At 41.0% G+C, this 27,493-nt stretch overlaps 2 protein-coding genes across 6 annotated transcripts in view; one reads left to right on the forward strand and one right to left on the reverse strand.

The window, feature by feature from the left end:
• rap1gapb (RAP1 GTPase activating protein b) overlaps window positions 1-14,194 on the forward strand; it is a 75,317-nt gene extending 61,123 nt beyond the window's left edge. For 3 of the 5 annotated variants that reach the window (XM_032513442.1, XM_032513446.1, XM_032513445.1), the window contains 12 exons: window positions 166-321; window positions 452-523; window positions 614-700; window positions 1,083-1,226; window positions 2,908-3,039; window positions 7,113-7,190; window positions 8,113-8,222; window positions 9,285-9,392; window positions 10,107-10,254; window positions 10,657-10,756; window positions 11,223-11,317; window positions 12,994-14,194. In XM_032513442.1, the coding sequence (XP_032369333.1) occupies window positions 166-321; window positions 452-523; window positions 614-700; window positions 1,083-1,226; window positions 2,908-3,039; window positions 7,113-7,190; window positions 8,113-8,222; window positions 9,285-9,392; window positions 10,107-10,254; window positions 10,657-10,756; window positions 11,223-11,317; window positions 12,994-13,071 (1,308 nt within the window). In that variant the 3' untranslated portion in view covers window positions 13,072-14,194. Of the gene's footprint in view, window positions 1-165; window positions 322-451; window positions 524-613; window positions 701-1,082; window positions 1,227-2,907; window positions 3,040-7,112; window positions 7,191-8,112; window positions 8,223-9,284; window positions 9,393-10,106; window positions 10,255-10,656; window positions 10,757-11,222; window positions 11,318-12,789; window positions 12,838-12,993 lie in introns of all 5 variants that reach the window. The other 2 variants (XM_032513444.1, XM_032513443.1) reach the window with 2 other exon arrangements.
• Window positions 14,195-14,551: 357 nt separating this feature from the next.
• On the reverse strand, window positions 14,552-26,996 carry padi2 (peptidyl arginine deiminase, type II). Its single transcript, XM_032513447.1, is given in 15 exon segments — window positions 14,552-15,604; window positions 15,733-15,948; window positions 17,070-17,186; window positions 17,333-17,480; window positions 17,641-17,792; window positions 18,421-18,528; window positions 18,831-18,942; window positions 19,164-19,267; window positions 20,399-20,592; window positions 21,133-21,285; window positions 21,701-21,821; window positions 22,196-22,257; window positions 22,352-22,421; window positions 23,523-23,691; window positions 26,710-26,996. Coding segments are annotated over 15 exon segments (2,100 nt in total). The 5' UTR covers window positions 26,850-26,996; the 3' UTR covers window positions 14,552-15,370.
• Window positions 26,997-27,493: the final 497 nt, after the last annotated feature.

Here is a 27,493-nt window from a genome sequence, read left to right on the forward strand (position 1 = left end):
TTACTGTGTTAAATTCTTGGCACAAGACCTACTACAAGCCAACTGTTATGGCTGCTATTAGTGTAAAACCAAGGTGTCATACATTGGCTTTTGCGACTCTCTAACTGTCCATTTGAAGTGTTTCCACTGTTGTTCCACTAGTCTTTGTTTATGTGTGCCATCCAGCTGCAGAGGAAGAGGCACATAGGCAACGATATTGTAGCCATTGTGTTCCAGGAGGAGAACACGCCCTTTGTACCAGACATGATCCAGTCCAACTTCCTGCACGGGTATGTGGTAGTGCAGGTGGAGAACGCATGCACGGACAATGTCACCTACAAGGTTGGTTCCAAGGACAGCCAATATTGTATGAGAAAACCTTTCAGATTTACTCATTCATCAAGCTTTTTTTTCTTTCTGTGGCACATGTGACAGTATTTTATGGTCAGCGCCCTCTTGCTTTCTCCTCCAGGTGTCTGTGACAGCGCGGGATGATGTACCTTTCTTTGGGCCGGCTCTGCCTAACCCTGCAGTCTTCAAAAAGGTCAGCCGTCACGCAACCTCAGTTCCCTTTTGCAAGCAGACATCACAAACCTTCCCTCCGCCTTTCCTTCACTATATTTACTTTCCTCAGGGCCCAGAGTTCCGCGAGTTCCTCTTCACCAAGCTCATCAATGCGGAGTACGCCTGCTACAAGGCTGAGAAGTTTGCCAAACTAGAGGTGAAAAAAGTGTTGCAATGCAGATTACGCCATAGAAGTTTTGATGCGTGTGTGCGTGCGTGCGTGTGTGTGTGTGTTTGTGTGTGTGTGTGTGTGTGTGTGTGCGCATGCACTTGTCAGCACACTTGAGCACACACCCGTTAGTATATTTATCACCGTCTAAATCAAACAACAATGCAGATGAGCTTCTGTGCTGATGTCTGTCATACTGATGGGGTGCTGTGTACTGTCATACTGATGGGGTGCTGTGTACTGTCATACAATATTCACTAGTCATCCATAAACCTTAATTTGAAATTATGAGTTAACTTGGGTTTTACAGTTCAAAGTCAGTGTCAGTACCTTTGCAGACTGACTCTGTTGTTGTTGTTGTTGTTGTCAGGAGCGCACACGTTCAGCCCTGTTGGAGACTCTGTACGAGGAGCTGCACATAAACAGCCAGTCCATGATGGGTCTGGGTGGAGACGAAGATAAGCTGGAGAACGGGGCCGCTGGAGGGGGGGGGGGCTTCTTTGAATCCTTTAAGGTACAGCCCCAATTCGTCATTTGACGAGGATTGCACCGTTAATCTGCAACTCTGCATGCGTGAGAGAGAACGGTCGTGACTGCAGAATATTTAAGGATGCATTTTATTTACCTCCCCTGGCTCATGGCTGGGATTCTGGGTATTCACACATGAGGGAAAAAAAAAAAAGCACAGACAATTTGCAGTACGTCAAAGGACCAGTTCGGAGGCATTTGATGTCCTCACTTGATATGTTTTCACATGATGGTGTGGTTTTGAGGCTGTGGAGTGTCCTGTTGTGTATGAAAGGCACTTTCTTTGACTGAGTGCTTCATCAATGGCCATTAGGGTAGGAGCTGCTGCTCAGTGGTAGGAGCTGTGACTGTGTGTGCCCAATGAACGATTTAATGACCCCTCATTAGGGAGCTGATGGTGCAGTCTGCATGTCTTCCCATGGGGAAGCGTTCCCTCGCTGTGTTTCTCTTCTCTCTGTGTCCCCATCCTTTCTGTATTTCCATGCAACTTCAGATAACTCTATCCCCCTTTTCTCTCAGTCTCTGTCTTTAGAGCCATGTATTCTCCATACAAGCATACACTGCCTGTGTATAAATGTACTCTTGGCGACAACTCCTGCCTGTTTTTCTACCTTTCTACCTGTCCAGTGCCATCTTGCTGCCTCTCTTTCTCTCCCTTTAACCTCCACAAATAACATCTGCAAATATTTTCCTACACCGTCTTCTTCTGCTCACACTGTCTCATATTCCCCTCCCACGACACAAAACCCCACTAAAGATACTTTAGATAATGGATTTCCTCCTCCTCCAACACCAAGCCTACACTCTCCTCAACCTTTTGTGAACCTACACTTCTTCCATGCAGCCTCTCCCTCCTGCCTGTTGACCTGCACTGCCCCTAAGTGTTTAGAAATAGTCCTGCATACACACATGTAGGCAAAAAGCACTATGTTCGTTGTGCGCACACAAATAAACACACATGTCGGCATACAAACACATTTGTGCCCTCCGATTCATCACATTTATTCTAAAATGTTTACAGATATTAGCACTTCATAATAGGTTCAGCATGCTGTCAAACATGACATATTGAGCTATGTTAAAAAAAATATAGAGCCAATTGAGCAAAGCCATTATAAAAAAAGAAATTCAGAAATGTTGACACTTTGTAAAATAAATCTGGATTTGTGATATAGTTATGCTACATAATATTAATTATATATACAAGTTAGGCGTTACATGTTACTATTAACAATTTTCAAGGGTCCCTGTTAGCCAGACAGTGAGCCAGCATTCACAATACCAGGACCCTGAAAACTGATGCAGCTAAATGGAATTCAGCCATCATTCATTTCTTTTATGTTCACATTTGCTTTTACCATTGTGGCATTTTAAAATGTCCTCTGTAAAAAAGGCTTATTGCCACCAAATTTGGGAATATTCACTACTGATAAAACATACAGTAAACTTTGTGTGTCTCATACACAGAACCAATCCGTGCATTGGCAAAGTATTTACTAACATGTACATGTCAACTTTTGAAGTTGACTTCATTTGGATTAATGGAATTTAGTTTGAGTATCGAGGCACATATATGTGGTATGCTTTGAAAACTCGGTCAGTGAGTTGCGTTTCCACATACTATCAAAGTGGATCCACTGACGGAATCTCCTCGTTTCTCTCTGTAGCGGGTCATCCGCAGCAGAAGCCAGTCTATGGACGCCATGGGGCTCAGTAACAAGAAGTCACACACAGTCTCCACTAGTCACAGTGGCAGCTTTACCCACAATCCCGCAGAGAGCCCCAAAACCCCAGGGATTGTAAGTAGCCCATTTTGGTTCACATGATGCCCAACTCACGCATACCTCCAGGATACAGTATATTCCCCATTCACAGCACAGTGGATACATACAAACTGCTTTAACCCCTATTCTTTCTTAGAAACTGCAAATTACTCCTGTTGAAACATTTTATCACTTTACTTTCATCAGTATGTTATCATCATAGCACTCGCTTTCATTCCTGACATTTTAAATTCACTCTTGCTCTTTACTAAAGTTGCTTTCTTTGATTACCTTTTTTCATTTACGACATTTCATTTCTTTTCTCTGTGGAGAGAATCTTCTTATCATTTAGATATCTAGGATGATGATATCTAGGAACTATCCATTGTGGAATGAATCAGGTGGTTTCCTTCTCAATGCAAGATGACAGTTAAGTCTCTATCCTGAGTCTTGAAGTGAGCTCAGAGTAGCAGCTGTATGACTACCCAGACTCCCTCCCTCCTTACTTTGCTTTTGTCATGACTGGTTCCGCCTGCAAATGTTCCAGCCTCTCTACGCAGCCTTGTATATGTGCATGTGCGGTTGCAGAGTATGTATGGCACAAGCCTTAAATGCAATGACACCGTCCTGTTTGTGTCTCTTTCAAAGATGTGGTTTATTGGGTTTCAACTCTTTGGACGTTCATCGAAGTTTGGGATTTGGTTACTGGCAGTATTTTAAAATGGACTAAATGAATCTATGGACGTTCAAAGAAAAAAAATTGTCTCTGATATAAATTGTTTTCTCTCCTTTGTTTATGACTTAAGAACAGGTTAAAAAAAAGGGGTTTTGCAAGGAAAATCTTTCTACGTTACTATTTTGTAAAACAGGTTGTGTTTGTTGTTGTAATGTTCATTCCTGCCACAAGAGGCTAAAGTACACCACTACCTCATAGAGACGGAGAGCCTGTAAGTCCCACCCACACTAGAGAGCAAAACAACCATCTCCACTGACTTTATGTTGGGTGAAGGTGCCTTCTTGTGAATTGAAGGTCCAGTGTGTAGGACTCTCTCCCATCTAGCGTTGAGATCATATATCACAATCAACTCTCTGGCGCCATGCAGTTCAAAGTACTGTACATATTACAGCTATGGTAGCCTTCACGCTTCAAAAAGCCGGTCTTTTGCTCTTGTTAATCTCCTTTTTCTTTTTCTCGGCGAAGAAGAAGACTCCTGTTTATCATGTGACCGCAAAAAACGCAAAAGGCGGAGCACGATATCCTGATGTCCCTTACCGGCTAAGGTCTTACAAGATGGCGCATGAATATGGAGTGTCTACCCCAGTTCATGTAAATGTAAAATGTCAAGCCAATAGGAATACTTAGAATTGATGATGATGATAAATAATTATGAAAAATGACACACTTGTGAACGGGCAACACCGATTTTGATAATGAACACGTTACACACTGGACCTTTAAGTCTGCTAGCAAACAACAGAATCAGAATAGAAAGTGTTGTGTGGTGGGATGTGTTGCCAACAGTAACCCATAACTAAGTTTTTACAAGCTGCCAAAACAAAAAACTGAATTTTTAAGAAGATAAACGTGGATACAGCCAATAAGACGTGGGGGATCAGCAGGAAGAATGGGAAAACTCTGGGTTCCTGACGCTAACATAGGGGAGAGCCGGGACAGTTGAAACACTTTTTAATTAAACGTAATTTACAAAGCGGTCGAATCACCTGAAAGCTGATATTTGTAACCGCAACCTACACCTGTCATCTGTCAAATACAGTTGCATGTCAGCTTTGAACAAAACCGTTCAGGAGTTATTACAGCAAAAGTGGACGTGCGTAATTTTTCATCCGTCCCTCCTGGACGGGACGAATAAACGCATGCGGGGACGAATGAAACATGCAGTTTAAGCCATATAATCTTCCAACAACTTTAATATTTTACTGTATATCATGGATGGTACTTCCAAAAGGTGTTATTATAGTTAGATTGGTGCAGGACTATGCGTCTTTGTGAATGTCTGTTAACAACTTATTCCCGTCATCCTGAAGCGCGTATGAAGCGGTTATTGAAATATCATGCACTGTGGATGATTGTGCTATTTTTATAGCTAGAACAGTAACTTTTTCTATTTATATCATGTTTCTATTGTAGAAAATGTCATTTCACTAGGTTTTTACATGGGTTAGACTAATGGACATCCAAATAACGCGCCCCAACCCGTCAGTCTCCATAGGATAACATGGGAAAACTCAACCCCCCCTACCTGGTGGGCTGAAATATATTTTCATCTTTCTAAAACTGCTATTCCATGTCTCACCACCATACATAATTGTACGAACACAGACATTTGTGCATTTACTTAAAATGCATGGAGTTCCAGCCAGGTCGGGGACAGTTGAAACAGCTGTTTCATCCGTCCCGACATAGACATATGCCATTATAGCCTGTTTTGCTTTTTATGTAAACAAGCATGAAATATGAAAGTCTGGGATTGTGAGAACACTAACTGGTCTACTAATAGCATGTAGTCAAACCTTTAAATGAAAAACCCTGGTTAATAATCGAAAAAATGTGACCGCTAATGAGTTTACTTTTGACCATCAAAACCGTTTATCGGCTGTAACTCCTGGATGAAAGGAAATAACAAAGATATTTGGCTGATAGGGGAGGTTAACATGCTCTATGTTCAGACCTAAGGAAGTCTGTCTATCATCATCGCACTCGGAGAAAACTGGAATGTTTCATCCGTCCCGCGTTTCAATCGTCCCGGCTCTCCCCTAATGCCTAGCGTAACGTGTGCAGCAGGCATTTTTTCACTAAGTTATTTTTAATCAAAATGAGCTAAGCCTTTTTCTAGAGCTAAATCATTTTTAGTTATTAAATTATTATTATTATTATTATTATACAGGAATATGGATATGTTATGTTTGCAAGTGCCTTAGCTTACTAACACATTGCTAGCATTAGCTTACTAACAGACACCTCAGCTAGCATTAGCTTGCTAACAGACATCTCAGCTAGCATTAGCTTACTAACAGACACCTCAGCTAGCATTAGCTTACTAACAGACACCTCAGCTAGCATTAGCTTACTAACAGACATCTCAGCTAGCATTAGCTTACTAACAGACACCTCAGCTAGCATTAGCTTACTAACAGACACCTCAGCTAGCATTAGCTTACTAACAGACACCTCAACTAGCATTAGCTTACTAACAGACACCTACACAGAGGTACCTAAAATAATCCTTTGATATGCTTGAATCTAAAGCTTTTAAGAAAGACTTGACATTATTGTTATATAACTTGCTAACACAATATATGATATAGGATATGTACAGTGTGTGCGGGGAGAAATTAAAACTCACCTGGCTAACTTGAATGCTTTTAGTTCTATTTAGATCATTGGGTAGTGGTGCACTTCAGGCTCTCAGTTATTACACAAAAAAACTTCTTTTCACGTTTTCACAGATGAAAAAAAGTTATTTAGAAAACTCATCCTGGCAAGAAAACAAATTTCACCTGGCAAAACCAAAAAAGAAGCATGGAATTTAGACAGATTCATTATCCTGGCAAAACCTTTTGTTTTTTAAACTTGTTTTTAAGTCACAGGAGATAAAACTAATTAGATAAAATCACCAGAAAATCCCCAGGAAAAAAACAAAGATTCTATCTTGCTTCTGAGGGCAAATGTACAGTATTAAACCCATTTTTGAAAGGACTACGCTTAGCTTTGGAGTTTGTCAGCCCTCTTTGTCATTTTAACTCCTTCTGGATGCATCAGTAAACAAACCTGTAATCCTCAGGGCAGAAACTGCCAACATGCCTGCTACGTCGGTGGCACTCCATCTCCTGCTGTGCTCTCTCCTGTGTTGGATCTCCAGTCTGCTTTTGCTTCTCACTATTTTCTCAATATCATGTCTGCTCTAATGAGTCATGCTGCAAGCTCCTTTTCAAGCCCTTTTGCAGCTTGCTGTTAAAATTCTTTGTTCTTTGCTCTGTGCATGGGATCTTATGATGTGTTCTTTTTCCTTCCCCCCCTTACTTTTTTTCAATTCATCATCTCCTCTCTCTCTCTGTGTGCTTCCCTTGCCATGTCTTGTGTGGCTCAGTCATTGCTTGTTCCAGGGAAAAGTCCCAGTAAATATGGACGCCGATGCAGTGCCATAGGGATAGGAACAATAGAAGAGGTTCATGTATATTTCTCCCTTCTTTGCTTTTTGTCTTATAATGTCTCATGATGGAAGTGTGCAGTTAGTAGTTTATAGTTTAAAATGTGCCTGTTTTAGTTCCCATGGCTGTGAGATGTTATAATGTGAAGTTAAGAGTTACAAATTAAGTTATAGTGAAATTTGTTAAGTCATGGTTTTAATTCTAACTTCATGCATTCATACAGTGGCGTAACCCTCTTTCATTCATGCATTATACTGTATTACTGAAAGGGAATGATCCATCATGGACCCAGGGTTGTTATAGCTCCTTTTATTTTTCTAAATCTTACCTGTAATGTAGATTGTTTTTTACAGGTAGAGCATCTCATTTCAGATTATTGCATTTTCTTGTTTTATGCATTCCATATTGCAGCAGATCTCAGGGCTTCATGCACGAATTCCTTCACCGCAAGAAAAGTAAAACATTTAGAAAAGACATTTCTAAACAGACTCCCACCTGTGTTCCTTTACACAGTTACTTATTGATGAATCATACTTGATCTTCAGGGAGAAATGTGTACCAGACATTTTAAAATTCCACAGTCTGACCCCAGTACCAAATAGATTACCCAACAGGATACTTCACAGGGAAAAGGACGAAGAAAAAAACAAATCATTAGAGGCAATAAAAATCAAGGCAGTAGAAATAAGATGATATAGAATATATATCTACTAATCAATTCTTGCCAGAAGCCCAGAGCATCAAGGATTTGTAAAACATTACAGGATTCATCAAGCCATCCATTCATCATTATTTCGCAGTATACAGCATACATGTGAACATCTTTCACTTCAGTAGCCTACTGTATCATATACTGTATATAATGTAGACTGTGGTTGTGAAATGGTAACACTATCCCCATAGTGTGTGTCTGACTATCCTCTCCCTGCCCACCGTCAGTCATTGATCATTCCTGGGAAAAGCCCAACCAGGAAGAAGTCCGGGCCCTTCAGTTCCCGTCGCAGCAGTGCCATTGGCATCGAGAACATCCAGGAGGTCCAAGAGAGGAGGTGAGAGGACAGAGCACAGCTGATCAGCAGGGAGTGGGTAGTGACCAGAGAATAGTGTGGCAACAGATGGAAGCAAAGACATCAAAATGAGGAAATCAGCTATTAGAAGTTACACTTTTTACTCTACTTGGATGGCAGTTTTAAACAAGAGGGAGGATTATCAATGCCTTACTTTATGTGTGTTAGAATAATTTCATTATCAAGAATAGACAGAAACCACTGAAGTGATGTTAAAGTGTGTTTACTTGCAAGTAGATTCAATTTACAGTACTCTCAGTCCAAGAACAGAAAGTGATTGACCTGAAACCCTCCACAATGGCACATTTATAAGTGAAATATAACCATGAGACAAAGATGATGTTGTCAGTGTTAATCGACAGATTTGATTAGTTTATCTTCAATCTGGGAGTCCCTGTGCCTGCTCTGCCCCTAGAAACATCCTGTGTCTTTGCACAAGGACAGACAATGTCTCCATGGTTATTTGGTGGGAAAGCAACCAGTTTAATATGAATTTTGCAAACTGTTTTAACATTATTGAAGACAGTAGACTGCAACTCATAATTTTTTTAACAATTTGTCATGCCTAATGCGTGCAGGAACGTGTATTCAGTAGGTGGGGCTGCCCACGATACGTGCCTGTGCGCTGTGGCTACCAGGCAAATAATTAAATAGTTATAACGGGATAAACAATACGATCTGTACGTCCATCAATACTGACACCTGCAGCACGTTCAGCTGCTACTGAAAATATCCAACATACAGGCTTACTACACGAAACAACATAACAAATGTGTTTGGAGATGACCACACACTCGGGTGGATAATACCTACTGCCTCCCGGCTGTTATTTCATGTGGTATTTGGGATATAGCAGCTGATCAGTGTGTTACTTCAATGAGAAAAAAATGTCAACAGTAGTTAAACTGCAGTTTGTGGTTAAGCGCATTTAAAGGGCAACATCTTCTGTTATAAAATTCATCAAGAGTTTGTCTAATGTTTTACCTTGTGAAATAAGTAAACTTACAGTATTTTTATGCATCAATCTCCGTCCCTCTCCGGAAGCCGAGAGGTGTCACCCTGCACCCAGAGGACACCGGAGGGCAGCCTCTTCTCACAGTCGGACAACTCCTCCAATCACAGCTCTCCAGAAATCCCTGCTACTAAAAACAGGTGATTATCATTTTAATGTATTATATAACAGTACACTGTACTATATTTGGACACATTGAGAAGCTACATGATGTGACTGATCAATTGGGGGGGGGCAGGGGGGGAATACATTTGTATAGATTGGAACATCAACTCTGCATGGACGATTACCCTCATCATTACGCCTCTCTAGCCATTTGAATCAAACAAGCCACCAAATCCACGATTCCATTCACAATGTCCATGTTAAGTGATGGTCCAACAACATCCTCTTCTCATTTATGCAGGTTTCTAGTTTAGAGGAAATCCAAGAACCAGTAGAATCTGTAATACACATTTAAATTTGATAAAATGATATACATGCACAGTCTACAGCTAATATGAGACAAGACATATTCTGGAATGGACTATAATTTTGGCATTATATAGCTTGAATAGTCCTTTAAGGGGTCTTAAAGGCTGCACTTGAGCTAATTTGTTGGGTCAAAAGTATTGTAAGGTTTTGTAAGTATTGCAAAGCCCTAGGTAGGGCTAATTAAGAGGGTTGCATAAACTATTGAACACACTGCTGTCATTTTCCCTGAAAGTGCTTCCTGAGGTGCTGTGAAATAAAGATGATGAATTCCATAGACTTTTGGAAGGAAAAATAAAACATGATTTGATTGTGCTGCCCATATAAATTCAGCGTATGGAAAACCCAGGTGTTGGTGCGGTCAGAGTGACCCAGGTGTGTAGTTTGGCGATGTGTTGCAGGGCGCCGTCCATCCCGGAGGCTCAGGATCTTTCCCGCTCCTCCTCCAACGCCAGCAGCTTTGCCAGCGTAGTGGAGGAGCACGAGGCCGAGAACGAGGCCGAGGCGGAGGACGAGTACGACACTGGACTGGTGAGTGGAGCCAGGCAGAGAGATAACACCGAATGAAAGTGCTAGCTTCCCCAAAACCAAAACAGCAGACAGTTTCTCAGAGTCAATGACATATTTAGTATCTGTCTCACTTTTTGTGTGTGTGTGTGTGTGTGTGTGTGTGTGTGTGTGTGTGTGTGTGTGTGTGTGTGTGTGTGTGTTATCTAAACAATTGAAACAAAGCGTAGGATAAGGTGTGATGGATTTCTCTATATCCCAGTAATGACAGATCTCAAAATGCATTGCATAGTGATACATATTAATGTGTTCATTTAACAAGAGTAGTAGATCTGCGGTTAATATTAGGCTTGATCCTTGATCTTTTTTATAAATTTTTGCTAGAGAAGAGGGAAATATTTCTAACCTCCTTTACCCCTCCTACAGGAAAGTGTGTCTTGTGTTACGCCACTGAAGGGAGACCCGTTTGTGTACAGCTCTGCGGGGGAGGACAGTGCGTCCAGTACCAGCCAGGGAAGTGTCCCAGGTAAGTCCAGGAGAAAGGGTCATTGATAGCGTGGAGGTTTGAGGAACAGGCACTGAAGGTCAACTCTTTCACATATACAGAGTATCTGGGGGAAATCTAAATGGAGCAGATGAATAGCACGCTTCGCTTCCCGAGCAATTAGTATCACCCAATACTTTTAATATTTTACCTCGGCCGCACCAGTGCGGCTCAGTGCCAACACCAGAAGGTCTGTGTAACTTAGAAAACTGTATTAGACGGATGAAGTTAAGTATGCCTGAAGGGTACAGCATTTCCAACTTATCTGTGATTCCCACGCAACTTCTGTTATGGTGCACTTTTTTTCTTTTTTCATCACTGATGATTCAATCTGAACCATTAATCTTTTGCATGTTGGGATATATTTTTTTAGACTACAACAGCTGGCAGCCTTATGTGCTTGAGTTTATTAACCATGACAGCCACGCATCTGTCGCCTTCCTCCCAGCAGCGTCTCGTCTTCAGCAGCAACCAGATGGAGTGAAGACATCAGAGCCGAAGGGGACAGACAGCCGGCCCAAGACAGAGCGCCCCACCTCATCGGTGAGACCTGCTTGTCCTCAGTGATGGGTTTTACTCTGTGCTTTTGCAAAGTCACTGGAAAGAATGTCTGGTAAGGTCCTTGTTCACACGGCCTACGTCAGCCGTCAGACGGTCCAGCAAAAACGCAGGTCTTTCCACTCGTGTTGAATGGTGGTAGCGTGTTTAGGCTGCGGCAGGGGTTGCTTGGGGGGAGGGACTCAGATAAACGCAGGTCAACTTTTTGGAGAAATGCAACCCCGCGTGGCCAATCATGTAACCAGAGGTCAGACTTGTCAGTGTGTTTTTAGGCAGTGTGGGAATCAGAGATGGGAAGTAACAAAGCACAAATACTTTATTACTGTACTCAAGTAGATTTTTCCTTTTACTATTTTTTTTTGTGGCAACTTTCACTCCTTACATTTTAACACAAATATCAGTACTTCTCCATGTCCACTGAAGTTCCGGTGTGTGGTCCAGGTAGCTTTTCTTAAATAATGGTTGTCATTTACAAGGTACTTTTACTTTTATACTTTCAGTAAATTTCCAAGCCGTTACTTTTACTTGAGTAAAGAAGTTAAATCAGTATTTTTTTAACACAAGTATCTGTACTTCTACTCGAATACGGGAAGTGAGTACTCTTGCCATCTCTGGTGGGAATCCCGTAGAGTAAACACAAACTTTATGTTAATACACTATAAGGGTAAAAAACGATACACAGGCACTGAACTGGCCTGGAGTTGGTTTAATAGCTGAATGTTTCCTCAAAAAAACAAAATAGGCCTACTCGCTGTGTCTCACTCGTCTTATTTCTCTCTCCTAAAGCTGCTTTCAAGTGCGGTCGGAAACGTCGAGATCTATAAACGGTCTGAAACAGTAATTGTGAAAAAATAAAGTTTACTAGTGATACATCGAAGGTTTAAATAACACAACAAGACGTCACACAAATGGGCCGATATCTTTGGCTTTTGAAGATGTCACCAGAGTCCTGGAAACTTGTGATGGGTAATTTTTGTCTTCACTTTTCTGACATTTAATAGACTAAACAGTACATTAACAAGGCTAAAAGTCTACAGAGCGGCTCTGTAAGGCTGTAGTCAGGCACACGTCTAATGTTTACGTTGTTCACCCTCCCAGTTTAGCGTGTCACCCTGCTGACATTTGATAATGTGCACTACACCTAAAGTGGCACTAAGGCTGATGGGAAGGCAATTAGTGTTGCAGACATTTTTCATAAACCAAACTTTTAGACAAATTATAATTATAACCTGATGATGACGCTAGAAAAGACGAAGAGATAAGGAATCACTTCAAAGTTCAATTCAAGTCATCCTGATGGGAACATGACCGTCATGACATTTCATTCCAAACCCTATACAAAGCTCCTGGGGGGTGCTGGAGGGAGAGATCAAGTTGCAGCGCTGCTCTGATGTTAAGTTCTGTTGTTGTGTTTAGCAATATTAAGTGTGTCATTTTCTCTCCATATCTGTTTGCAGAACTGTTAGACACACTCCCCTGATCACTGCATCGGCATCCATTTACAGGTTAGACTTAATGTTCTCGTAATCCATGGGGCTACTTAATGACTCTTTGACCATGGAGATTTTCTTCATTTGTTTTCTACTTTGTCACAATTTAACCCCTCATTCTTGTGCTTCTACTTTAAGCTTGTCTCATTTTTTTTCTTTTCTTTGTCTCAGCAGTCCCATAAGAGGCACCTTTTACCAAAAATAAGCCAAGGACATGTGACCTCCACCACTGACACAAAAGAGGAGTAGAGTTAGAAGCTAGATCTCAGAGACTGGTAGATCTTCCTTTGTATGTTTGGCATGGATCTGCTGCCTCTCGCCCTCATTCCAGCTCCATGTGGCTCAAGGCAAAGGAAGACGTCCACACCCATGCAGCGTCACTACTGACTGTCCTCTGTCAGCCGGCTCGGCAGGACAAGTCTGGCTGCTTACTTACTTTATAGCCAGGACGTTTTGAAAGCTAAGTCTTACTGTAAACACTCAAATGTCCTCTCTAAGAGATCAGGATTTGAACAGGGGTTTAATCTTGTGTCTAAAAGAGTTGGGAAAGAAATTGAGACCGATCCAAAAAACTGGTGTTTATTTAGCTTGTGAAAACGTCTATAGAGAGGACAGATGCACTAGAGAGAAAAAAATGTTTTTTTAATGTCAACCTCACATCCCACTGTGATATTGTATATGGGTTAAACTTTGATGTTGTGTGTGCGTGCGTGTGCGTGTGTATGTGTGTCAAGGCTGCTTTTTGTGTTTTTATTGATCTATTATTGTGAGTATTCTGCAGTGGATATTTGTCGTGTTTTACGACGGCTTTGGTAACTCTGTCATGTTTTAATGGAGGCTCCTCCTGTGCTGTTGGTGGCTGTAATAGCATAATAGCATCAATCGCCTTTCTCCTGGTGGGGTGGGCTGGGGTGGGATGGATAAAAAAAAGAAAATGCATTTGCAATTTTTTAATTCAAAATTTTATTGTACAGTAAGTCTGTAACTAAACCTATTTTAACATACCTGTATTGATGCTTTATAGTTAGAGTATAAAGTGTAATTATGGTAATGCCCCAACCAGCAACATCCAGTCCCCACTTCAAGGTCATACACCACATGTTGATTTGATGTCCGTGCACAGGTGTGTATACAATGGTACTGTGCATGGTGTAAATCGTTTTGCCAACAGCCTCTCCTCTGTACACTTGTGCCAGGTGTTGTCCCCGTGATTTGTGTTTCATTGAAAACCAGCCAACATCTCCAGATGCAGTGCACATTGCTGATAAAGAGCCAAATGTCAGTTTCTTACTTTATTTGTAAAGTTTATTATATATGTATGTGACTTACAGCGCTACATTTTTAGAGTTACTGCCGAAAAGCTGACCCTTTTGGGAAAAAAAACCCTGATTTGTTTGCTGAATATGAATTACACTGTGACTCTTCTTGGAATTGCCTTTTTAACGATTGTGTCGCGTGAGCTTCTTTAAAGGAGGGTCATAATTAAAGGCACTGTGTTGCCGGCGGGCTTGAATGTAAAACTAGGCAGACATGTATTTATTTATTCATATATATATATATATATATATATATATATATATCTGTCACAATGAATAGTGATACTGTGTTGAAGCCTGACCACAGAAAACTTAAATCTGAAACCGCTCACCTTTCCTAAACGGAGAAGCGTTTCCCTGTCTTCAGCTTGTTGTGAAGGAAAGAACTGATGGAGACCTGGAGAGTGGTTTTATTCAGTGATATGACTGAAGCACGCATGAGCTGTATTGTCTATGGCAAATTAAAGACAGCCTTTACAGTTTGTAAAAAAAGACAAAAGGTTTAAGACACTAGACCAAATGTAGAGCTGGCTATATATTCTATTCTTCAAGCGGAGTATAGCTACAAATCATTCTGCATTTGACTCTAGACTTCTAGATAACTAGAAAGGTACATTTTGGATATAATGACACATTTGTATATTACAGCCTTTTAGATTTGATTTATGAAAAGATAAGATTTCAACTGATTTTCCTCTGGACTTTGGAAATGCTTGAGTAGATGAAGTCTGCCCTCCTGTGGCTCTACATTATTACAGCACATCACCATGTGGTACCATTCATCTAACTGTGCTTGCGCTACATGCCGACGGCCGGTCCAAACCACAAGATTGGGAGTCTTGGATCTTCTATGTGCTCGATTGAAATGATTGTATTTCTGTTCTTGTCAACAGTCTGCTTAAGCCCTTGTTCAAAAGATATGTTTGTACATATTGCTTTACATCCTTTTTGTAAATAAAGCCAACAAAAATGTTTAAAAAAGATGAAGATGCATAATAGATCAAACGCTTGGGGTAATTCTTGCTGCATTAAATATTGTGGGAAATGCTTAGAGAATTCAGCGTTGACTTAACAGCTTAAAAGAAGCTAAGATAATTTAAAGACTCAGACGTAATGTAAGGCTGTGACGTGAAAATCTCTCTTCCAGTCTAATGTTAAGGCAATGTGCTATTTTCTTAAACAAGCACATTTTTGGAAAATGCCGCTTTCTCCATCCACTGTTGAGTTCAGGTTCACATCTCCAGGTTCCACCACTTGAAGTGAAACGGTTCCCTGCGGACGTTGGAGCCACAGTGCACCTCTCCCAGCAGTTTGTGGTAGGTGGCGAAGTCGTCGATGAACGTGCAACTGAGGCCCAGGCCCTCCATCAGGGAGCACATCTCGGCCTCTAGGGCGCATCGGCCATTCACCTTGGGGCCAAAGGGCTTCGGGATGCCCAGGTTTTTCCCCAGGACTATCATGTTCACCTGGAAACACAAGTGACAGATCATGAGACTCACAGTAGTGCTATGAGCTCCTAACATTTACCGAGTACTTTAATGCCTCTTATATTGGAAACAACCACTGATAAAAACCAGCTCAGGTCTGAACACACCATGTCAGGGTAGTAAGCCACTGCTCTGAGCACGTTGTCCTCCTCCTTCTCCTCCTCACCCTCCGTCATTAATTTGAAAAGGATTGGCAGGTCAATGATGTCCTCCTCATCCAGGCCCAACTCTCTCTTCAGCACATCTCTGTTCCAGTCAATGCAGCTCTGCGAGAGAGCACGCAGTTCAAAAAGACTTCAATTACCCGTAATGTGCAATACAGAGTTTGCATAACTCATTACATTCTGTAACCTTGGTCTGTCTCTTATTAGCATACAGCAGCAATTCTCAAAACCAATGTTCCAAAGTGCTTTACACAAAATAAGCAATGCTAGCAGTACTCAAGATAATCTTCGTCTGGGCTTAGACACTGTGTGGCCAAAAGTATGCGGACACTCCTGCTAATTAGTAGGTTCAGCTGACTCAGACCCACCCATCGCTAAGAGCTCTCTAAAATCATTATGAATGAGTGCATCTCTGCCGATAAACATTTGGTCGCAAAAGAGCTCCTTCTCTTTAAACGTAGGTCTGTAATAGGATGCCAGCTTTCCAATGAGTCAGCATGTTATAGTGAGGTGCGTGTAACAAAGAGCAAAAAACGCTCATGGTGAAGCAGTAGGCTACACGAGCTCTTGGAAAAGGGCTGCCGAGTGCTGAAGCACATTCTGTGTATAAATAGTTTGAAACTTGGTAGTGTGAGAAAACAAACTGCCTTTGGAGGAACCGTCACTATGTAAACTGTTGCTCAGGAGCTTTAAGAAAAGTTGCAAAGCGACAGCAACAACACTAATATCAACAATGCCAAAACCTGGCTGAGGTGGTGTTAAGAACAGCCTCTTAGGGCAAATTTGGGATTTTGGGCTATATGAATGAAACTGACTTGACTCTAGCGCAATGGAACCATGTTGGCTAAAGCTATGACTCCTCCTTTACTACCTGGCTTTCTGATAGACCATTCATTATGTGGATGGCTGCGTGGAGACCACTGCTGCCTCAATGCATGCACAGTCTGTGGCTTTCATGATTTAGCTTGGTCCCAATGAAGGGAAATCCAAATGCCCCAGGCTGCACCCCGACCTTACCGACATCCAAAACCTTTGGGATGAGTTGATACGCTGACAGTGTGCCAGCAGGCTTTCACGCTCTTATGGCTAAATGGGAGCAAATCCCAGCAGGCAGGTTCCAAAATCCTGTAGAAAGCCCTCCCACAGACAGTGTTACAGCAGCATTTTAACAGCCATGGTTTTGGACTGAGGAATTAACAACAATAGGATATGAGTGTAATGTCTGGTTGTCCACATACTTTTGGCCATGGAGTGCAGATTACAGTAGATTTTACACAGATAATGTTGTTAAAGACAGGCCTACCCTCAAACATTTTGACTTTTCCGTGTCCGTCGCTCTGTAAGCCTCTGAATAGTTTGTAGCCTGCGTCTGGGCTGGCGAGCAGCAGCCGGAAGCCCTGTGCACAGGAACACAACAGACAAAGATAACACCTGCTGTCTCATTGTCCTGAGAGCCTATCAGGTTACATCTAGCAGTTCCCCGTCTTCCCCGTCAACCATTTCACGCTTCACTGTAGCAGGTCAGGTTTTTTGTAATATATACCTTTCTGTTAGGTGCAGGAACAAAAGTCATGAATTCGTCTACGTGGCCGACATAGAGCCAGTCAGAGAACAAGGCAATGGGCTCCTGAACCTTCTGAGCCCACAAGAAGTCTTGCACTACTTTGGTCATGTTCCGTCCCTTCGTTGCCCTTAAAGAAAGAGAGCAACACAAGTAATGGTCACACATGTTTGGCCACATTCTGGGTTGTGTCCCGTGCTACCCTACAACAATGATTAGGATTATACACAAATTATTTGTATTCTTTATAACGAGTCAGGGACTCAACTCTGGATCGGTTACAGACTCACGTGGGGAAGGCCACTCCAATGATGATTCTGCCCAGGGGGTACTTTTTCCCGTTCACAGTGACGGGAGGACTAACCTCCAGATTACCAAATGAGTCCAGACTGCTCACATCTTCTCTTTCGGCCACCCTCGTCACATAGCCAAAGTCGGGGCCCTGAGGAAATGACGCCATTTGAAGATCCACACCAGATAGGTTACAAGACGTTTGAAAATGCCCTCCTTTGTACAACAATTTATGTCTGTGGTACTTTAAAATGCTTAAAATTACATCTGTTCCATCTCCCTAATTGAGAAATCCAAAATCATGAATTCATTAAAATCTATTTTTGTGTAGAGTGGGGCCTGACTTAAACTTTTTTGCGTCACTTGAGACATTTTTGACATTTTAATTTTTTTTCCACTCGCTTTGGCTGTGTTAATGCATGTGGCATACATTTTAGCTAGCATATGAGTTTTATTTATTTTTATTTTTGAATTTTGGAAGTTCAACCTCAGCTCCTATGAGTCTATCATAAACTGTGTAGACAAAATATAGATGCTCAGAACCTTATGGGAAAAAAATGTACCACTAATTTTGATTCCATGACCTGTACAGTATTGAATCGAGCAGTTTATTAAATTAAGCTTACAATTTTCTACCAGATTGAGCCATTTTCTCATGTTTGCCCTATGGGACAAATAGATGCTGTTTTCCTGGTTTTCACTGGGGTAAGGGCTCCTGTGTAACGGAGCAGTGTTTGATGCATGTATCTGATTTGGTAAGAAAAGTTTTTCCATCTCACCAATAACTCATCATATGGAAAATCTTGGAGTTTTCCATCTCGAGGGGAATCCAGAACAACAGGAAACTGTTGATGAGGTGAGTCGATGTAGCCGAACTCCAGCTCATCCTGAAAAATAGGTGATAGGAGTTATATTTCCCCCGTCATATCTTTATACATATCAGATGTTTTTAATAACTTACAACTTCCCAGATGTTTATATTGTCATTTCTTTGTCTTTTCTGTGAATGTTTCATGTAACTTTGCGGATTTGAATTCATTATTCCTTTTCTTTCGGATGATCTAGAAATCAATTAACGTTATTGCAGTGTTTCCAACTTTTCTCTGGCTTGTCATTTTTTCAAAAAGAAACACATTTCTCCTTTTCCAAGACCTTTTTTTTTTTTATGCGACACATTCAGATTCCTTACCTGCATCCAGCGATCCCCTCTGTTCACATACTCCTGGCAAATCTTGAGCTTGTACCCGCTCTTTGCGACAAGGTTCCTCATTCCTTTAAGGAACGGGTTGTTGTCAGCAGTGCTGGGAAGGCGAGCACAGAGGAAGAAGATTTCACTAAGCAATACTTTGTCTTGTCAAAATGCTGATTCAGGAGTGACATATAAAACTACAATGACAAATCATCTACAAGCGTCATTTTCTTGGTAGCACACGTTAAAATTAGGGGAATTTGCCATACTGTAACAGTGTGTTGACACATCTATCGTCCCCATCCTCTTTATTATTCATCAGTCGGCTCTTACTTGCAAACGAACACCTCCACGGGCTGGAGGGTGTTGGGTGTCATGATCCACGGTGCCACTCGGAACACGACTGTGTCTGTGAAGATAGGCGTCTCAGGGATCTCCTGTCAAAACATGAGAGGCTGCGGAGTACTGCCAGCTACACTGATACACACAAAAATATACAATCTACACATATAGCTACATACGTCATCAACACACATGATACCTTAACTGCAACGAGTATGTCATTTAGACAACCTTTCTACCTCATTTCAGTTCCTAAAATAAATACTAAAAATAAAAGCATCAATAAATAAATCAAAACCAAAAAAGAATCAAATAAATCTTTCTAATGAATTTGAAAATGATATGGATGGGAAGTTACATTGTCAAAAGTGGTAAAATAATGATGCATTGGCATCCATTATCTATGTCTGTTAAAATATTTTCATTTATCTCCACTCCTCTTTGTGTTGGTGTGTAATGTAAAGTGACCAAATCATTTGACAAAAAAAATCTAATCTAACATAACACAAATGTAATCTAGCCTTTGTTTTGTTGGTAAACAACTTTACTTTAGTAAATTCACATAACATGCTAAGTTCAGCTTGGTTATCATTTCATGTGAAAATTCATTCTTAACTTTGGAAATAGTTGTTTGACAAAAACAAATCTTATGTCAAAGTCCGTCTGCTAGCTTCGTAGAGAGCCTTCAACCAGAATGAAAAGAAGAAAAATGGGAAAAATGATTGAAAGCTATGAAAATAACTATTGAGTGGGCCTTGAGTTAAGAATGTTAGTCAAACTATATTGTTGTTTTTTTCCCAATTTCATCATGAACAATTAGAGTAGAGTCATATGTAGAGTGGCAAAGATTAATCGATTAGTCTTCAACGATTACATTAATTAGCGATTATTCAGTTAGTCATTTTTTTATGAAAAAACAGTTCTAGGATCTCAGCTCCTTGTGAATATTTTTTATAGTTTCTTCACTCCTCTATGACAGTAAAGTGAATATCTTGGAGTTATGGAAAAAAACCAAGACATTTGAGGAGGTCATGTTATGCTTTATAGACCAAACAACTAATCGATTCATTAATGGAAATAATCTACAGATGAATCCACGGATGAAAACAATCCTTAGTTGCAGCCCTTGTCTTATGGAGAACCGATGATTAAATAGCATAAGGAACTCATGGTAGGAGATGACATGGAGCTGTGTAACGTGGTGCGTGTCACGTTGCAGATCTTACATGGGCGATGGGCTCTAACAGACTGAGGTTGATGTTGACGAGTCCATCGAAGTCGTTGTCAGGAAACCTGAGGCCCTCCACGTGAAAGGTCATCTCTGCTACGCCTCCGAAGTAAGGCACTTCCTGGCACAGGACGTCCCTGCTCAGCACCAGTGGATAGTTCTTCACAAAGTTGGTGTAGAGGAATTTCTCCACTTTAATCAAGAACAACATAAACAAGGCTCAAATACTGAGGCGCTTCATTGGAAAAAAATAAAAATAAAATAAAGCTAGTAAAAAAAGGTTTAAAGATATCAAAATAAAACACAATGCCTTAAAGCTATAGTGCGTAGTTTCTGTTTCCCCAATGAGGAATTCTACAGTAAGTAATGACAAAAAAATTTGCTCAGCATCCACATGATACAAGCCTTCTGTGATCACGCACCACCCCCACCTTTCCTCTATGTAGTTTTTGTAGCCAAAGAGGACACGGAGGATGAAAAAAAAAATATGATTGACTCTTCAGAAAAGGTAATTGACTCAATTTTCTGCGCCGGATGACAGCAGTTTCTGAACAAAAATGACTGAGAAATACAGAGAAAGTTGTGTGGAGCTGATGGTCTTATTCAGATTTTAATCTCATTTGGCACCGGCTTGAATGTAACGGACGTTCATTGATATCAAAAAAGTTCGGCACTAAAGCTTTAATTACCCAGCTGAATGACATGCCTGTTGCATCATCCATCTTTACTCACGCAGTGTGTTTTCCTTTGCTTCAGGGGATCTGGACCTGAAGACTCGGACGCTCTCGGCGTGGCCCTGAGAGATGTGCATGGTGAGCTTGTAGCCCTCTGGGAGCTTGGCAGGGCCTCTGGTCCGCAGCACCATGACAGACATGTCCTTCAGATCTGTACATTATGGTAACGTTCAGCCAGGTGTGTCATGGACTTTAAATGCACGGGTTGCAATGTTTTTTTGTCTTTTTTACGCTTTTAAACTCCTAAGTTAAATATTACAATCAATGTGGGGTAATATTTACAATAAACTACTGGGAAGTACACACCCACCTATAATGAATAACATCTGTTTTTCACACTTGAGCTAAACTGCTTTGCCTACTGCCATCATTTGAGAGGTCTGCTTTATCAACCTGCCCTCTACACTCACACAGAGGTCTTTAGATTTGTGGTTTAATCACACTTATTTACCCTATCAACACTTTCATCTGCTGACTTTGCCAAAGCACATATGAGTGGCCTTGTATTGCTGTAATAAAAGAGTGAATGGTGCAGAGTGAACAAAGAGAGCGCTGTACTATTTTACCTGACACCTTGGTGACATAGTCGTGTTCCCAATCTGGTTTTTTGTTCCGGTACTTCTGCTCGGAGTCACAGTTGACCAATAGGATGGCTCCGTGCCCATTAGGGCCCCATTTCCAGGATCCCTAATAATTTCCCAACAAACCAGATGTGAGTGAATTTGATTTGCGGGAAGATCTAAAGATACAAAAGGTTTTGTGAAACAGCTTGGACTTTAACTTCAGCAACAACCCTGCCACATATTAAAACTTATAAAAAAACAACAAATATGGAAAGAATACATGTTTAAACAAAACAGATCGGAGAGAGATCTCGCCTCTGATGGAGAAAACGATCTGATAACATCCACCAGGCTGAATAAAATATGAATAATACGCAGGGCTGAGTTTGTCACACTTGGCCTGGTATTGTTTATCAGAAAGTGAAAAGAAAAGAAAAGAAAATATTTCCTTCATTAGGTTTCAGGTTTTGTACAGCCGTCTGACATATTGGAGCTCACCTTATTAACGTTGTTTTTCTCCACAACACCGTCTCTGTCAGCATCCACATCCAGAGAGATCTCTGCATGACAGACACACTTTGTTAATCACAGAGTGCCTTCGCATGGCTCCAGCACTGTAGGGGCGACAAAAATACCAACGTTACGCCAACTTACCAACAGCTGTCAGGTGCAGGACTGCTCTCCCCAAGACCTCTTTATTCTCCCCGTAGTACTGGACAGAAAGCTTTAAAAACAAGAGCACAAGTCATTTAGTTAGAATTGTAAAGTCTTAAAGAAGCATCAACACTGACATAAAACTAGACAATCAAATAAAAGCCTTTAAGCAATCATTTCTCTTCAACTCCCTTCAAAAGAGAAACACAACACATCAAGTGGTAACGTTTTGTGCATATTCAATTGACTTTGCAAAATTAGAAATATGCAACAACTTATTAAAAAAGCACAAGTCATTTAGTTAGACTGAAAACTCGGAGTGTCACACTGCATGGCAAAAAGCTACTGAGCTCTGTTTAATGTTGAACATCTCCTCTGGTTATTTGAAGAGTGCTACATTATTAGCCCTTGTGTTTTCTTCCTGTCGAGCGCACAACTTTTTCTTTTCTTTTTTTTAACGTTGTGGTAGTGTTTTTCTACACTTTTGTCCCCAAAGTTTTTTTTGTCACTTCTTAACAATTTTTTAGTCACATTTTTCCTGTGCTTTTTCCCCATGTTTATGAAGCTATTTCCAACTCTTTGTGATGTTATTTTATCATTTGTTTTACTCCAACTGCTATGAAATTGAATAAAACACCCAAATTCAATGAAAGTATTGAACTGATCTTTTATTTTACTTTGGAAGAATAATGGTTGTATTGACCCATCCATGTTAGTTTTTGATAATTTGGTTGAAAGAAACGCAAATTTCTCATTAAAAAACCTTTGGAATATGGGTTAAATTTGACCCGAGGACAACAGGAAAGTTACTCAAATGAAGAAAAAAAAAGGTACAAATACTTTGAGGATGATTAGTTTGTCCCTGATATATTTCTAGTTAAAGTCTAGTCTAAATCATAACTTTGCTTCAATAACTGCAGAATATTCAGAAGTCACAGATTCTTTGTTCTGCTGTTAAAGATCAGGCTCTGAAACAAACTAATATTCAATATCTGAAATGCGAATATTTCTTCAAATCATGGCTGTTTTTGTTTTACCTTGAATCATGTTTCTGGGTGTGGATTTTCTTATTAAAAAAAAATGATTCATTTCCTGGAGCTGTTCTACTCCTACACCTCAGCACTCACTGGAATCAAGACATTTGACTTGGTGCACTTCTGTTCTACTTTACCTTGCTATCATTTTCAGTTTCACTGGCACGGCTCATGCTGATGAGTAGTACTGAGCTTCCATTGAGAGGGATGGGGGAGAGGGGTTCTCCCGGGGCGGGGGGGCTGATGCTGTACTGAACATTGGCAGTGCACTTCACGGAGAAGAACTTGGACCTGGGAGGGGAACTCCTACGAAGAAGAGAAACAGCAGCTTTTGATGCATATTGTATGTTAAACATACTGTGTGAAACATATAATACACACACAGTGCGGGTGTTGGTGATGACGAGCGATGCCATATGCAGGGAAGCTTAAATTTCATGACAGGTGGCGAGCCAAAGTAGCAGCTGGAGTCATGAGGAAGTAAGTCATGCTTTATTCTGTGTTGCTTGGAAGCGGCAACGCAAGAAAAGTGATTCATGCACATAGGGTTTTCTTAAAATAAACAATTAGGATGATGTGTGTCCAAACAGACGTGATAAAAAAATGACATGAGGATGCAGAGGATTTTAAAAGTGTCTGAATAAAGAACTAGAACTGCATGTGGTCAAATTTCTTACGCCTTGCTTGCAGAGCCTGTTAGAACATGTTGGCGCCTCCAGGATTAAGAAAAATATAGACAACAAAGTCCCTGTTTTGTTTTTTTCTTAGAATATTTGCTCAGGTTAAGGCATGCTTATATTGTGCCTAAGGTCAAAGACATCTGATAGTTCAACACTATACTACCATCAGATCTCAGGTTTCGCATGTGTCAGCTATTTAGTGGTAAGGCCTTTACCACATAGATCTCTAGAAATAGGCAGCATACAGCCACATAACCAACTGGATGTCATCAGTCACAACACAGACAAACTATTAGGTCAAGCTCTTAAACAGTTTAGCTTTAGCTAAACTTTAAATGCATTGTATCCATTGTACAATGCATTGTACCCATGCATGCACCGGAGGGGGGACTGGTAGCTGGAGAGATGCCAGTTCACCTCCTGGGCAGAGCCAAGGTGCTCTTGAGCAAGGCACTGAACCCCACTCAACCGCTCAGGGTGCTGGTCCAGCACTGGCAGCCACCCCCCACTCTGACATCTCTCCATTGGTGCATGTATAGGACCTGAGCATGTGTGTGTATTTCAGGCCTGTGTGTAATAACATCAGATGTATAGTGTAATTTCCCAATAGAGGATCAATAAAGAGTATAAATTATGATTATACATTAATTATTATATATCACAATGATGATGATTGTGTCTCAAGTGACAGCCTTTGGCCTTGTCAGTGCTCCTCTTGCTGTTTGTTTTTTCTTCGCAGGTTTTCTGCAGGTAGAGATGGGTGGAGCCATGATATCTTACACCTAGGTTATTCAGGCAGGCAGGCTGTCTGTCTAACACCATCATCATAATCATCATCTACCCTTTTTGGTTTGGTTTTTCTGTTTGTTTTCTATTATTTTAAATACTGTGTGGTGCCCCTCTTTAGCTCACTGAGCCTGGTCTGTGACACTGATCGCTTACATTCCTATCACGTTGGGACACGATCTGTTGTTGGCCGATATGGAGAGGAGGAATGACTACATCAACAACAACAACAACAACTCTTTTAACACTTTTAATACTAAGTTTTGCTTTAAAATAAACCTTTTCTTTAAGATTTAAAAACGGGGCCACGTTTCATGACAAGGCCTTGAGAATGGGTGTCTTGTCAAATAATAGCACACTTTTATTTTATGGATATTACAAAACACCCTCAGAGCCCCTGGGAGTCCGGAACATGTGCCAGTCTCCCACTCTGTCCAGTTTGTAATCAAGCCTTGCTCTGTTATGCTGCGGAGGCTGGCAGTTGGCACAGCGTGTTGCCTCCATTTCTTTAGGACAAACTCTTTTCTGTTGGACAGCAACAATGGAGGACTGTTGACTGTATCCACTCTACGGGTCCACCGTTAACATCTGCATACAAATGACACCCGACCCACAGCTCTATTGATGTGTGATAACAATGGAATTCCTATACACTCAGCTCCCAGTTTATTAGGTACACGTCTAAAACGCAGTCTTATACAAACAGTCCTGCAGTAAATTCTACATTCATGAAGGCTATGTTCATCTTTTGGCTTAGAGAGGTTTGGATTCCAAGATAATTTGGAGGATGCTATATTTAGTCTACCCTTATTAATGTCAATGGGGTGGAGTAATTCAACAGCACAATAACTAAAGCTGCCGAAATAACCGTACAGATGACTCAACACTTCCCTTAAACAGCTTTCTATAAAACCTGAACATCACAAACTTAATGAAGGGCACTGATGTATTATAGGACTGTTATTGAAGTATTAGTCTGCACTGGTTTTAGATATGTAGAGGCTACCTAATAAACTGGCAAAACTGAACAACTCATTTTAGCCCTGGATGCAAACAGCTGGCTGTTGACAAGTTCACATCATTCAAATAAAAATGTGGAAAGAGACGTAGCCATAAGCTGTGTAAACCATAAACAGTAACCAAAAATATGACAGACTGTCATAAAATAATTTTCAAAGAAGAATGTGAGTATTTTCACAACAGAATAAAAACTACATTCACAATGGAATAGAATATGACATACTCTAAGTAAACTCCACAAACAATTTGCTATAAATATAGTATAGGGTGTGTGCGCGTGCGTGCATCCCGCTGAACGAGTTTACCTGTTCAGCTGGACGTTAAGTTCCGAGCCGACCACGCACACGATGCGTGTAGTTTGGTGAGAGCCTACGCTGAGAGTCCGGGGGTGAGGCATGGCTGCAGTCCTCCCGCAGTGTGTGAGCCACTCAGACTGCTCGGCTACTGGCACTAATGCCCGCTGATTGTTCCGTTATCAGGAAGCGAACGGTAGTCCTGCACACTGCCAGGTCAGCAGCAAATAAGCCAGAATAAAGGCTGCTACAAATGGCTGCTGACCAATCAGAGCAGAGTGGTTATCGGGAGACGGGGGGGGGGGGACTGTCTGTCTGTCTGTCTGTCTGTCTGTGTAAATATCAGGTGGAGCAGCCATAGGTAGCACGAGAAAAATAACAAATAAAGCATGCGGGCTAATCATGTTTTAAATACTAAATACAAGTAGGCTAGGCTAAGCTAGGCTAGGCTATGAACCTGCAAACCGTAGGCTAAATAGTAGGTATCCATATGTTATTAGCTATAGCCTGCGTCTCTTACAGTCGGTGATGTAATTTCAGTTTACCTGTTCAGAGATGCTTTTAAATATGTGCCGATAACATGGACGGTACTCTGTCGGGTTTCCGTGTCCAGGCGACATGTCACTTCTTTCTTCTTGGGGAACACAGGAGCAGTCGCACCGGGTCGGGACGCTCTTTGCGACATGGTTGGTTGCGGTTTTGCTCAGACTTGAAGGATTTCTGGAAGCTATGTTCGATGTTTGAATTCGAGACAAACTGGCAGGGACTGGGAGTGACAAAAAAAAACCACATTAGCCTACGTGAACTCATGCATTTCATCCCTCCAGCTGATAGGTGTGGCTGCTTATGGAAAGGTGAGGCTCCTGTGCTGCAGGGTTTCCCAAGGTGTACGCACGGCGGAATGAAGACATTTTTACTCTCTTCCTTTTAACTCCCCAGAATCGTTTTTTTTTTTTTTAAGTTTCTCAGCGATGAACTGAACTCAACTTTTTCTCATCTTTTTGTATTTGCAAATTCTGTTTCATTGTGTTATTCTATGTTTCATTATACTTTTTGCCTATATTCTTGTAATCTTGCACACTTGTTTATGTATCTTTAAGGCATACTGATTCTGCCTTGCATGCTCTACCTGGAAAGCAAACTGTTGGTTTAAATGTGCTATACAAATAAAATGACTTGACTTGAAATGTTTTTACACAAACTAGACCTAAGTTATAAACCAAGTAGCCTACTTTGTCACTTTGTTTACATTTGTAGGCCATATACTCCTAATAATAATGCTTTTGATTATATTGATTTCAACTCATCATTCCCACTCTCACATCTCAA

Source organism: Etheostoma spectabile, chromosome 4, assembly GCF_008692095.1.
Source record: "Etheostoma spectabile isolate EspeVRDwgs_2016 chromosome 4, UIUC_Espe_1.0, whole genome shotgun sequence".
Classification (NCBI taxonomy): Eukaryota; Metazoa; Chordata; class Actinopteri; order Perciformes; family Percidae; genus Etheostoma; species Etheostoma spectabile.